The sequence below is a fragment of the Delphinus delphis genome, chromosome 12 (genome assembly GCF_949987515.2).
Source record: "Delphinus delphis chromosome 12, mDelDel1.2, whole genome shotgun sequence".
Lineage (NCBI taxonomy): Eukaryota > Metazoa > Chordata > Mammalia > Artiodactyla > Delphinidae > Delphinus > Delphinus delphis.
Genome location: NC_082694.2, coordinates 61,198,279 through 61,212,529, shown reverse-complemented (window position 1 = coordinate 61,212,529; position 14,251 = coordinate 61,198,279). Strand labels below are relative to the sequence as shown.

At 42.5% G+C, this 14,251-nt stretch overlaps 1 protein-coding gene across 2 annotated transcripts in view; it reads left to right on the top strand.

Annotated features, from left to right (window-relative positions):
• The window catches only part of VIT (vitrin), a 122,121-nt gene that overhangs the window by 51,166 nt on the left and 56,704 nt on the right, over positions 1-14,251 (top strand). For both annotated transcript variants that reach the window (XM_060027595.1, XM_060027596.1), the window contains exons 4-5: positions 5,062-5,218; positions 12,202-12,335. In XM_060027595.1, the coding sequence (XP_059883578.1) occupies positions 5,062-5,218; positions 12,202-12,335 (291 nt within the window). The remainder of the gene's footprint in view (positions 1-5,061; positions 5,219-12,201; positions 12,336-14,251) is intronic.

Below are 14,251 nucleotides of genomic sequence, written 5' to 3'. Positions count from 1 at the left end.
AAAAAGAGATAAAAGGAATCCAAATCAGAAAAGAAGAAGTAAAGCTGTCACTGTTTGCAGATGACATGATACTATACATAGAGAATCCTAAAGATGCTACCCAGAAAACTACTAGAGCTAATCAATGAATTTGGTAAAGTAGCAGGATACAAAATTAATGCACAGAAATCTCTTGCATTCCTATACACTAATGATGAAAAATCTGAAAGAGAAATTAAGGAAACACTCCCATTTACCACTGCAACAAAAAGAATAAAATACCTAGGAAAAAACCTGCCTAAGGAGACAAAAGACCTGTATGCAGAAAACTATAAGACACTGATGAAAGAAACTAAAGATGATACAAACAGACGGAGAGATATACCATGTTCTTGGATTGGAAGAATCAACATTGTGGAAATGACTCTACTACCCAAAGCAATCTACAGATTCAGTGTAATCTCTATCAAACTACCAATGGCATTTTTCATAGAACTAGAACAAAAAATTTCACAACTTGTATGGAAACACCAAAGACCCCAAATAGCCAAAGCAATCTCGAGAAAGAAAAACGGAGCTGGAGGAATCAGGCTCCCAGACTTCAGACACTACTACAAAGCTACAGTAATCAAGACAGTATGATACTGGCACAAAAACAGAAATATGGATCAATGGAACAGGATAGAAAGCCCAGAGATAAACCTACGCACATATAGTCAACTTACCTTTGGTAAAGGAGGCAAGAATATACAATGGAGAAAAGAAAGCCTCTTCAATAAGTGGTGCTGAGCAAATTGGACAGCTACATGTAAATGAATGAAATTAGAACACTCCCTACCACCATACATAAAAATAAACTCAAAGTGGATTAAAGACCTAAATGTAAGGCCAGACACTGTAAAACTCTTAGAGGAAAACATAGGCAGAACATGCTATGACATAAATCACAGCAAGATCCTTTTTGACCCACCTCCTAAAGAAATGGAAATAAAAACAAAAATAAACAAATGGACCTAATGAAACTTAAAAGCTTTTGCACAGCAAAGGAAACCATAAACAAGACGAAAAGACAACCCTCAGAATGGGAGAAAATATTTTCAAACGAATCAACTGACAAAGGATTAATCTCCAAAATATACAAGCAGCTCATGCAGCTCAATATCAAAAAAACAAACAACCCAATCCAAAAATGGGCAGAAGACCTAAACAGACATTTATCCAAAGAAGATATACAGATTTCCAACAAACACATGAAAGGATGCTCAACATCGCTAATCGTTAGAGAAATGCAAATCAAAACTACAATGAGGTATCACCTCATACCAGTCAGAATGGCCATCATCAAAAAGTCTACAAACAATAAATGCTGGAGAGGGTGTGGAGAAAAGGAAACCCTCTTGCACTGTTGGTGGGAATGTAAATTGATACAGCCAGAATGGAGAACAGTATCGAGGTTCCTTAAAAAACTGAAAATAGAACTACCATACTACCCAGCAATCCCACTACTGGGCATATACCCTGAGAAAACCATAGTTCAAAAAGAGTCATGTACCACAATGTTCACTGCAGCTCTATTTACAATAGCCAGGACATGGAAGCAACCTAAGTGTCCACTGACAGATGAATGGATGAAGAAGATGTGGCATATATATACAAGGGAATATTACTCAGCCATAAAAAGAAATGAAATTGAGTTATTTGTAGTGAGGTGGATGGACCTAGAGTCTGTCATACAGAGTAAGTCAGAAAAACAAATACTGTATGCTAACACATATATATAGCATCTAAAAAAAAATGGTTCTGTGGAAACTAAGGGCAGGACAGGAATAAAGACACATGTAGAGAGTGGACTTGTGGACATGGGGAGGGGAAGGGGGAAGGGGAAGCTGGGGCGAAGTGAGAGAGTGGCGTGTACATATATACACTACCAAATGTAAAATAGATGGGCAGTAGGAAGCAGCCGCATAGCACAGGGAGATCAGCTCGGTGCTTTGTGACCACCTAGAGGGGTGGGATAGGGAGGGTGGGAGGGAGATGCAAGAGGGAGGAGATATGGGGATGTATGTATATGTATAGCTGATTCATTTGTTATAAAGCAGAAACTAACACACCATTGTAAAACAATTATACGCCAATAAAGATGTTAAAAAAAAGAAAATGAACCTATACGACAGAAGAGAAAGAGAGAAAAGGAAGACCTAAGCCGTAAGGTGGAATAGTTCAAATGTATTCAGAGGAAATACAAAGATAAATCATTATCATTTCGGCTTTAAGCGGATGGATGGAAGATTCCTGGAAGGTTATAAGAAAACAGACTACTTCACAAATAACTGAGAAAATACTGTAAAAGAATAAATCGTGGTTTCCATATACTCAGAGAAGAGCAGCCAGAAAAGATGCAGATGACTGCTTCTTGCCAGCTGGATTAAGACGTTACACTTGCCAATGATTTTGGCAATTACTCTGAAATTGTAATTAGCTCACTCTCTCCGGCTGAATTTTCTGTACAAATTGAACAAATATTTGACCTTTGGCCAACTTTGTCATTGTACCCTGTTCTTCCAAAGTGCATGAGCATATGTGCTTGATATCATTTTACAGCCCCCCACCCCGTGGGATGAGCTAATTCACCAAGTTTTCTAATCCAGCTGGGTGCAGATAAAGCAGCAGATCTTATTTAAGGGCTTGCCCAGGCCTTTGTAAAAACAAGACAAAGCAAAAAGTAAAACAAAAAACAAATTCCCCCCACAGGAAGGGGCGGGGTGTGTGTGTGGGGGGGGTGGGAATTGATTAGCCGGAAGCAAAATATTCCCATGTGACACTTTTCCCCTTATTTTTTTAAACCAACTATTTCACGGAAAATTCTACCACATCTGCACCTGTCTTGCAATAAGTTCGACCACTGTATGACACTCATGCAATAAGCTTCTAGATAGAGCCCAGTTTACAACTCCAGGAGAGTTGGGTTGGCCTACCAGGAGATCCAAACCCTCAGGGTGACAAAGTCACATCCAAATTGAATCCCAGGTCACAGAGCTCGTCACTTCCTATTTCATGTAACTAAGAGCTGAGAAGGAATGCTTCCATTTTCTTTACATCTAAGGGAGGAGATGCATTCGGGAGTGGGGCAGTGATCTGTGGAAGGGAGGAGAGCTGAAAGCATTTAGTTACACCCAGTGATCCAACAACTAACTAATTTAAGGAGAGACTACACAGGCATCTTCAGTCCCACAACTGGCATTTTAGAACAATAATCCAAGACTCAAAATAGTCAATGCAGCCTTGAGTATCAGGGTTTAAAAGAATGAAAGATAAAAAGAAAATAACTTTGGAGAGGAAGCAGCCTGTGGTGGGAAGAACGAAACCACAAAACCATTTTAAGCGCAGCGCTTCCCTCCTTAATGTGGACCACAAATTGTTTTAGCCTGTGATCACACTCAGCCCCCAGGCTCCCAGGAGAAGGACTTCCATGCTGGCCCAGCCCTGCGTGGCCAAGACTGTCTGGGAGGGGTGTTTAGGAAAAGAGCAGGAGTTCTAACTTTAGTTCTCTCTCCAGTCTGAATGAAATGCAACTCTGCTCCATTCGGATACATAAGGGTTAAAAAAAAAAAAAAAAGTGCATTTTGGATACAGCTGGAAGCTATTAACAACTCTGAGAACATCTCAGTAACCCAGTTAGAGGATGGGTGGCCTGGCAGAGATCCTGAATCCATGTTTGTAATCACAGACTCTTACCACTGGGCGGGGCTTGCTTTCTACCTCCCACCCAGTGGAGACATCCCTTCTTCAACTGTTCAGTCCCTGCTTGCATACTTCCAGCCTCTTCCTTCAAGGGCAACTTCATTTACTAGAAAGTTCTTTTTGGCAAAAAATGCCTCCGTAGAAAATCTCCCCCTTAGCTCTAGCTCAGTCCTCTGATGCCATAGCACACGACCGTCCTACTTGTGAAACAGCTATATTTGCCTCCAAATGCTTGCCTTCTTATGGCCAAACGCCCCATCTGTGCCAGGCAGCCCTCCCATCTGGTGGTTTCCAGATCCCTCCAGAGCCTGCTTACTCTTTGAATAGTGATTATGTTTCAGAGTCCCTTCTAGAGAATCTATTCCTAGCTCCCAGGCATCAATATCCTCTAGGAGACCTTTTCATTCAGGAGTTTTTGAGGGAAATTTTTTTCAGGGAAGATGCAGCCACACCCCCTTTTAGGCACTGCCACGAGAGCATCTACGCTGTCTCATCCCTAAGCAAGCTTTGGGCTCCAGCAGCCTTGCCTAGTGAATACTGCTAGCCTGTCAATGGCGTCACCAAGCCAGAGAGGAGGGAGGACAGAATGAATGAGCTTCCCCTGGATGCCTAGCAGGGCAGTCCCCAGCTTTCCACTGAGTGTGGAGGCAGATGAGCAAAGATCACTCCCATCTTGACCCTGGAGCTAGGACCCAGCCTCTAGGACCGAGACAAAAGATCACTTCATTATCTATCTCGCCTGTCCAAAAACCTTCCATGGAGTCCCACCTCCCGCACAGAACACAAGCACTCACGCCTCCTTCACCCGGCCCAGGCCTGCCCATCCCCATGCTCCCCGCAGGCTCCAGCCCGGGGCCTCTGCTGCAGCAGCCCACCTTGTCCTGGCTGGTCCCGACGCAAGGCCCATGCTCTCTCGCTCGCCCTTTCCGATACCTTTCTTCTTCCTGCGAGGTTTTCTGAGTTTCCTCTTTTCCTGGGCTAGCTCCAGAGCATCTGAAAAACCAGTATTCTCTAATCGTGGACTAAGGCTGACATTTCTGTCCATTGGAGGCAGGTCTTTTCCCAGCGTTCTCTTCTTCAATTAATTAATGGTTCGAATAAGCACAGGAATGAGCCTCTTGTTCTCGTTCTCAGCAGGTTAAGTGCAGTGGATGGTGATTGCTCTTTTGGTCTGAGGCATGTCCTAATTACCTCTTTGCTTTCATTATATGGAGGGGATCCAGGGTCAGCCCAGGCTCTGGCTTTTAGAGATTAAGTAAATGAACAGTTATGACCTAACAGTCACCCCATATATAAGCTGATACCACAAGGTGTAATCTTGACCTCATTTTGCATTCCCAGCTGTGCCTCAGATCAACTGTGATGTGAGAGCTGGAAAGATAATCAATCCCGAGTTCATTGTGAAATGTCCAGCAGGATGCCAAGACCCCAGGTACCACGTTTATGGCACTGACGTCTATGCATCCTACTCCAGCGTGTGTGGCGCTGCGGTTCACAGGTGGGTAGCGCTGAGCTTCTTAGGCACGAGCAACCAGGGTGTGGGCAGGGATCCCCCGGTGCAGGGTTGCCTGATTAGCAAGCAAGAGCAAACAAACTTAATGGAGCATCCTGTATTTCATCTGGCAGCCCTATCCCATGGGATGCCCCAGAATCTGTGCATGGTCCTGGATCTCCTTTCAGATCTCTCTGGAAAGGAGGACTGACTTCTCTTTACACCTTAATGGGTGGGGGTGGGAGGGAGAATCCTACTCTTTTGTGTTCATAATGAGGAAACCAAAGTTCTTGATGATGTAAAGCCTTTTTATTTTTACCTGTGTGTGCTGAGCAAGGAGATAATAGGGACATGACTAAGGAAGGCCCAGAAGTTTAGAGAAGAAATGTGACAGCTTCAGTTGGTGATCTGGAGACAAAGAGGAACAGGAAAAGTGAGAAGGAGGGTGACAGGGGGTCCTGCCTGGTCAGCTGTTGATGGGGGATCCAGGAAGGAGGGCAGGAAGCATGACATGCTTTGGACCATGTCACTGCCTAAATGAGGAAAGGCAATAGCGACCTTCACAGAATCCTCACACCTCTTGTTTAGGCTTGGAGCCAAAACCCAGGGAAATGCATGTTTACTTAATAGCTCTCATAATGGGTATGTGTGAAGCACTCCACCTGTGTTATGTAATTCGGCCCTCACCATTCCCCTGTGCGGTATCGTCGACCTCTTAAAGGTGAAGAGAGGTTGAATAGCCTTTCTAAAGCCACACCGTTAAAAAGTATCCGAGTGGGGACTGGAACCCAAGTCCAGCCCCCCACTTCTATTCACCAGCCAGCACTACTTTGAGATGTGGCTCAAAGTCAGTGGTTGGCTGCTGGATACTGATGAAGTTTCTCAATTATTCAGGCTTCCGGTATCTTTTTCCTTTTCTTTACTTGCACGCCAGTCACTTGATTGTTCAGTTGTATCTCTCCGCCAGAGAGAGGGGAGACATAAAATTCATTCCTTTTCAAGGTGTCTAGTCAGTAGCCTCTCTGAAATTTGGGGAAGAAGTAAAAAAAAAAAAAAAATCTATGCCTAAAATAAGATTTAAGACTTACTAATAGACTTTGTCAGTCATACTCTTTTCCCCATCAGCCAAAGAGATGAACAGCTACCTGGTTTTTCAATGGGAGTGGGAATACAAAAGCTCTACTGAGGATATACAGAGGAACATTAAAGAACAAAACACCAAATGCTGTTCCTTAACTCCAAACTGTGGAATAAAAATATTTTGTTTTCACTTTGAAATCAATGTTGTGCACCAAGTCGATACGCGGACCTACACGTGAACATGTGCATGCCTCCACACAATCACTTGTACACATATGCATGCCTCCCACATGTGCTAGAACACGCGTGCGTGCTCACACACACCCTGACACACACATGTGCATGCCAACACCATTAGCACACTCCGGTCTGTGTCCGTGTAGACACTGACATATGTTACAGAGGCCGAGCCCGTCTTAAGGCTGCCTGTATTTTTCCAACTGTGGTCCGAGATGGTTGGCACTTGCTTCGTCTGGCATTTGCTGGCTCTCTCTTGCCTTTCCTTGGTCCCCTGAGGTACAGAGCCACACAAGTTAATGTGAGCTCACCAAGATGTCATCATAATGACAGTAACCCCTTACACTGAGATCCTCTCCTTCTAGCATCATCTCAGCCCTATGAGGCTGCTGTTAGCATCCCCAGTTGTTAGAAGAGGAAGGGAGGCATAGGGAAGTTAATTAAGTTGCACATCCAGGACTAGAACTTGTGTCCCCTGACTTCCAGCCCTGAGCCCAGGTGATACATTTACATAAGAACCGAGAGGACGTGAAGACGTGATGGGGTTGTAGCACTTTGGGGTGGTCAGAGTTGGGAAAGGATTTTAGGATGAACGGACACACCTCTAGAGAGAAAATAAGAAGGGCACTGACAAGGACCAGGACTCAGCAATCCCAGCATTTGGGTTGGAGCATAGGAACTACCTGGCAAGAATATAGATGAGGGTAGAGGGACAGAGGAGAAGAGTTTGACTGTTTCAAGCAGCAACATTTGCTGCTGGAGCAACGGAATGCCTTGTACCTTCCTGGACCAGCGACTGATGCTGTAGGAAACTGTTTGGAAAGAAGGAATCACTATCCATGAGGAGGATGTATAGAGGTCTTAAGGGAAAACAGACAGGAATTTTGGATAATACCAGTTCCGTTTTTTACAAACAGAAGGAGTCTGTTTTTAGAAGGCAGGTTTGGGGTTTTTTTGTTTTTTTTTTTGCGGTACGCGGGCCTTTCACTGTTGTGGCCTCTCCCGCTGCGGAGCACAGGCTCTGGACGCGCAGGCTCAGCGGCCATGGCTCACGGGCCCAGCCGCTCCGCGGCATGTGGGATCTTCCCGGACCAGGGCACGAACCCGTGTCTCCGGCATCGGCAGGCGGACTCCTAACCACTGCGCCACCAGGGAATCCCAGAAGGCAGGATTTAAGACAGAGAATAGAGTGGAAAATGTATGAAGGACCTCCCATCACTGTCCTGCCAGAGTCCCCTGCAGTCGGAACTGGGAAACTGGAGAGAGCACACTTTGGTTTAGAAATTCAGATTTAGCTTAAAGGATTTAAATTTCATACGAACTATGACAATCAGATCCCTCATTATGAGTGATCCCCTTGATTCTTTCAAACCAAAGGGCTAATGAACATATTTGAGGCATCATAGTTTGGCTCAGTCTTATCCTGAACTAATTTCTGTGTTTAAAGTGGGACCAAGGCCTGGAGAGAGGGCAGAGTTCTCTGAGCTGGGACAAGGAAGAGGCCATCTCCATGCAGAGCATGGATTTCTGACCAGACGCCCACCTTGAGAATGGCAGCCATTCAAAACCTGGCCTCGCTGTGGGCAGTCCCTTTTCTCCGAGCCACGAAGCTGACCCTCAGATTATCCCAGTGCCCTGGGGCCAGGGTCAGGGAGGAGGTGAACCTCAAAGCCATGGTCAGCATCATGCAGGGTGTCTGAGGAACGCAAAGGAGTAGAACTGGTTTTGTTCTTTGAGAGAATATATTTGACGTGCCTCTACCTCAATGAGGGTGCACATGAGGTCGCATTTATATAAATTCTCCAAACTACCATGGCTCTGAGCCCCCATCTGCGTCATAAGTGCAACCACAGCCTTTCAGGCTCTCTCCCTCCTCTGGTATCTCCTGTGGTGAACAAGCGTCCGGTGCATTCCTCCCCTGGGATTTCTGTCGCCTCCAGGAGTTGACAGACCACTGACTGCCCCAGGATCTGCCCTCCTCTAGGACAATGTCAGGGAACGCGCACGGCCTCCAGTGAAGTCCACTCACAAGATAGGACATCACTCTCTTCTGCAACAGGAAAATCTCACGAGAAGACAAGAGTTCTGTTTCCGTGCCTTTCCCAAAGTCTGGGTTTTGGGTCTTATATAACTGTCACAAGGGATCTCAGCCTCCCCGTCCAGCCTGAGAACCCCCGGGCCCACCCCATTCCCTTTAAACAGCCTGAGAAAAGGGAAGCTCAGCCCCTCTTTCCACTCTGAGTGGCAGCTACAGCGCTTCTGACTTTTAAACAAGAATGAGTGCACGAACATTTCCTCAATACAATGGAATATAAATCCAGGGGCAGAATAATTTCTCCAGGGGGGGAATAAAAAGATAAGAGCTATTTCTGTTTCCCCCACTTGTCAGTTAGGGACCATGGGATAATCGGGGTAATTTTTTAAAAACTAATCTGAATTTACAGCCTATGCCAGTGGTGTGGTGGTAAAGGTTCACCAACCAGCCCTCCTAAATGGAGGGCTGGGGGGTACTGATTTACCAACATCTGCGGTATAAATACTTCCACCGTGGCTGATTTCAAAGTACCATAGTGAAATGAACCGGCGCAATCCAGCAGCCTAATAACTGGCTTTCCCAAGCCAGCATGAGTGGTGTCCGCACACCGACAGGCCTTCTAATGCAGAAGCAAAAACACTGTCTTCCCATAAGAAAATTTCTAATCTAGTTGGGAGACAAAGTTAACTCAAGGAATTTTTAGGAAGTAGCACAAGACCAAATAAAATCAGAGCCTCCATGGAAAGACAAGGTTCGAAGGCATTGTTAGGAAGGGGCATAGCAAAGTCATGGAGAAGGAGGTGTTGGAGAGAAGGCACAGGTTCTCCAGAGCAAAGAGCAGCGTGAACAGAGCCACAGGAGTGGGAATCAAGTGGGCCGTCAGGAGAGAAGAGGCCGGCCTGGCTGCAGCTGGGAGAAGTGAGGGGCCCCGACTGAGAGCTGCCTGAAGAAGGGCAGGCAGGGTTGCAAAGACATGATGGAGGGATGAGGACTTGGTGTTGGGAGATGCCCATGGCTTTTGAGGCAACTGTGACCAAGTGGGGCAAACCCAGGATTCCAGGTCATTTAGACCTGGGTTCAAATCCCTACCTTGCAATTTAGAAGTTACAAAATCTGGAGTGAGTCCCTCGACCTGTCTAAGCCTGTCTCTGTGAAGTGGGAATAACAGCATTCCCTCTGCTCCACAGCCAGTAGGTTTGCTAGGAGAACTCAGTGAGATCCATTAGTGGGGATGATTCAAAAGCAATTAAGGGCTTTACATGTCAAGTATTATTATCACTTTCTTTCCAAGTTGTTGGGAAGTTGAGTGTTGAAAGTTGTTGACTCACCATGAGGGTGGGAGGGCAGGAAATGGCAACGCTCATTCCTGTAGGGAAGGAAGGGTGTTGATGGGAACAAATCTAAGGACATTTTTAGCTCCCCTGTGCTGTAAATTACAGATACCCAAGGGAGCCATGTTAGGCTCTGGGACAAGGAATTGACATACTGGAGCCCCGGCTTCAATGGAGGCAAAGAGGTAGATATGTCAGTTACTATCACATCAGGATCTAAAACCTTCAAAATCCAAGAAATTAAAGAAACAATTACCAGCCTTTGGGGACTCTTTTAAATGAGTTTAATTTAGCTACACACCTTCATTCCCTAGCCCAAAATAAAAGGAATAATTTGCTTTTAATAATGTACCACCTTTTGAAATAGTTGGAGTCGTTCTGTGATGTCACAAAACCAAATTGGAAATTGTCAGGGAACAGGTTTTACTCCAGGGAGAACTAGTAGGAATTAAGCAACCAAAGAAAAGAAATTTGAGGCATGGTCATGTCCTGTAATACGAAAGAGAAGGACATCGAACATGGGAAGACAGATGCCAGGCCACGTGATGGGAGCATCGTTCTTGGGGGTTAGGCTGCAGGTCAAGGTGAAGGTTTTCTTACTCTCCCTGCTATCTCTAAATAAAGACGGTGGCTGAATATCTCTGATGAACACAGATGCAAAAATACTCAACAAAATACTAGCAAACCAAATCCAACAACACATTAAAAGGATCATCCACCATGATCAAGTGGGATTTATCCCAGGGATGCAAGGATTCTTCAATATCTGTAAATAAATCGGTGTGATACACCGCATTAACATACTGAAGAATAAAACCATATGATCATCTCAATAGATGCATAAAAAGTTTTGACAAAATTCAGCACCCATTTATGATAAAAATTCTCCAGAAAGTGGGCAGAGAGGGAACTTACCTCAACATAATGAAGGCCATATATGACAAACCCACAGCTAATATCATTCTCAATGGTGAAAAGCTAAAGGCATTCCCTCTAAGATCAGGAACAAAACAAGGATGTTCACTCTTACCAGTTTTATTCAACATAGTTTTGGAAGTTTTAGCCACAGCAATCACAGAAGAAAAAGAAATGAAAGGTATCCAAGTTGGAAAGGAAGAAGTAAAACTGTCACTGTTTGCAGATAACATGATACTATACATAGAAAATCCTAAAGATGCTACCAGAAAACTACTAGAGCTCGTCAATGAATTTGGTAAAATTGCAGGATACAAAATTAATACACAGAAATCTCTTGCTTTCCTATACACTAATCAGGAAAGATCAGAAAGAGAAATTAAGGAAATAATCCCATTTACCATGGCATCAAAAAGAATACCTAGGAATAAACCTACCTAAGGAGGCAAAAGGCCTGTACTCTGAAAACTATAAGACACTGATGAAAGAAATCGAAAATGACACGAATAGATGGGAAAATATACCATGTTCTTGGATTGGAAGAATCAATATTGTCAAAATGACTAGACCACCAAGACAATCTACAGATTCAATGCAATCCCTATCAAATTACCAATGGCATTTTCCACAGAACTAGAACAAAAATTTTTTAAATTTGTATGGAAACACCAAAGACCCCAAATAGCCAAAGCAATCTTGAGAAAGAAAATGTTCGTTGCAGCACTATTTACAATAGCCAAGACATGGAAGCAACCTAAATGTCCCTCAACAGAGGGGTGGATAAAGAATATGTGGTACACGTATACAGTGGAATATTACTCAGCCATAAAAAAAGAATGAAATAATGCCATTTGCAGCAACATGGATGGACCTAGAGATTATCATACTAAGTGAACTAAGTCAGACAAAGACAAATATCATATGATATCACCCATATGTGGAATCTAATTTTTTTAAATGATATAAATGAACTTATTTATAAAACAGAAACAGACTCACAGATTTTGAAAGCAAACTTATGGTTACCAAAGGGGAGAGGGATAAATCAAGAGCTTGGGATTAACATATACACACTTCTATATATAAATTAGATAACCAACAAGCACCCACTGTATAGCACAGGGAACTCTACTCAATATTCTGTAATAACCTATATAGGGAAAGAATCTGAAAAAGAATGAATATATGTATATGTGTAACTGAATCACTATGCTGTACACCTGAAACTAACACAACACTGTAAATAAACTATACTCCAATCAATTTTTTTAAATGTATAACATGTAGAACAAGAAAAAAAATAAAGATGGTGGCCGGTTTCAAAGTCTGTTATATGTCAAACAATATTTTTCTGTCCTTTCTTCAAAAAAAATTTTTTTTTCTCTTCACAGTGGTGTGCTCGATAATTCAGGAGGGAAAATACTTGTTCGGAAAGTTGCTGGACAGTCTGGCTATAAAGGGAGTTACTCCAATGGTGTCCAGTCGTTATCCCTTCCACGATGGAGAGAATCCTTTGTCGTCTCAGGTATGCCCACACCCTGGAGAAATGCTGCCCTACAACTGGTACTTCGGTTAAGTTACCTCACGGGATGAAATGGGCTCTTTTCAGTGTGCCATTAGTTTTAGTTTATGGCCCACCTCATTTCATAAAAATCTGAAGCATTAGTTCTTCTGATAGTTAAGATCATGAAACAATGAATTATAATTTCAGTGATAAATCACTACAAAGTCTGGAAATATTAAAAGGCTCCAATTACTCATTTTAAACACACAGCAGCTATCAGTAAGTCCAATCAAACTTTTAGTTAAGTGAATTACGTTTAATAACTGGATTTTTGAACTACTCCTTTAGTTATGCCAAATGTGCCTCATATCTGGAAGCTTATTCCTTGAGAATTCTGGTAAATGGACAGATAGGGACAGGTTTTTAGAACACTGAGCTACAATTTTATTTGAGATTTCTTTTTTTTAATTAATTGTTTCACTGTTTAGTCCATTCTCACTATTGGCTCCACAGGATTTTATAGATAATCATTTTCACTCTTTTTTTTTTTCCCTCTTCCAAAGAGGTAATATCAATGAACTCATAGCTGTGTTATTTCCCAGTAAAAAGATAACCAAGGTCTTTGTACTATCATCATGACCTGCCTGCTCCCCTCTTTTTATTTTTGTGAATTTCCCCAACCTAACTTTTTATTTTGAAAACTTTTAAATTTACAGAAAAATTAAAAGAATAGTACAATGAATACCATATACTCTTCACCCAGATTCACCAATTGTTAATATTTTGCTATACTTGCTTTATCTATCTATCTATTTATATTTCGTTTGAACTGTGTGAAAATAAGCTGTGGGCATGATGACACTTTATCCCTTAATACTTCAGCACACATATGGTAAGAGCTAAAGCATTTTCCTAAATAACCACAGTACCACATCTAAAAAATTAACACTGATACAATAATTTAATAAATATTAATAAATAAGAAATAATAAGAAAAAGTTCTTATTCAGTTGTATCCAACTATCCCCCAAATATTCTTCACAGTAATTCTTCTTTTTTTGGGGGGGGGGAATCTACAATCCAATCAAAAATCATCCATTGTATTTAGTTGTCATGTCCATTTTAGTCTCCTTTAATCTAGAACTGTCTGCCACCACACTTCCTTTTTTGGTCATAAGTAGTGATGACATTTTTGAAGTCCCAGCCAGTCATCTATTACTATGTCCCACAGTCTGGACCACAAACAGGTCCAGCTATTTACTCATGGTTGGATTCAGGTTAAATATTTTGTCAAGGACACTACATAGGTGGTATCATAGCATATCCATTGTGTAGTATCACAAATGGCCATATCAGGGGACACAATAGCATTCTGTCCATTTGTCGCTGATGCTAAATTTGATTACTTGGATACTTTACCCTGTCTCTTCATGGTAAAGATACTTTGTAATTAATAGCAACCTGTAGGGTGATACTTCAAAACAGCATGAATATCTTGTTCCCTCCAAAATTTAACCCAATGATTTTAACATCTATTGATGATCCTTGCTGTAGCAAGAATTACATCAGAAATTGCAAAATCATATTTGTTCTAATTCTGTCATTTCTTCTACATTTATTAGCTAGTGTTATTACACAAGGAAGAGGGCTTCCCCGCCTCTCTCCACAACTATTTTTTCAAGTACAACTATGGACTCACAGATTGTTTTTTTTAAAGTACAATGTGTTATAGTCTATTATCGTCATTATTCTTTCTGTTGCTCAAAATTTCCAGGTTTGGCCAGTGGGAGCTCTTCCAGCTTTTGACATGCCTCATTAGCATTTGAGCACAACACAACATTCTATCCTCACCTATACTTACCCTACACTGGACCTTGAATCTCCCATATTCTCCAAAGAGGCACTGCAGGATTTTAAACTACATTCTAGCAAACCTT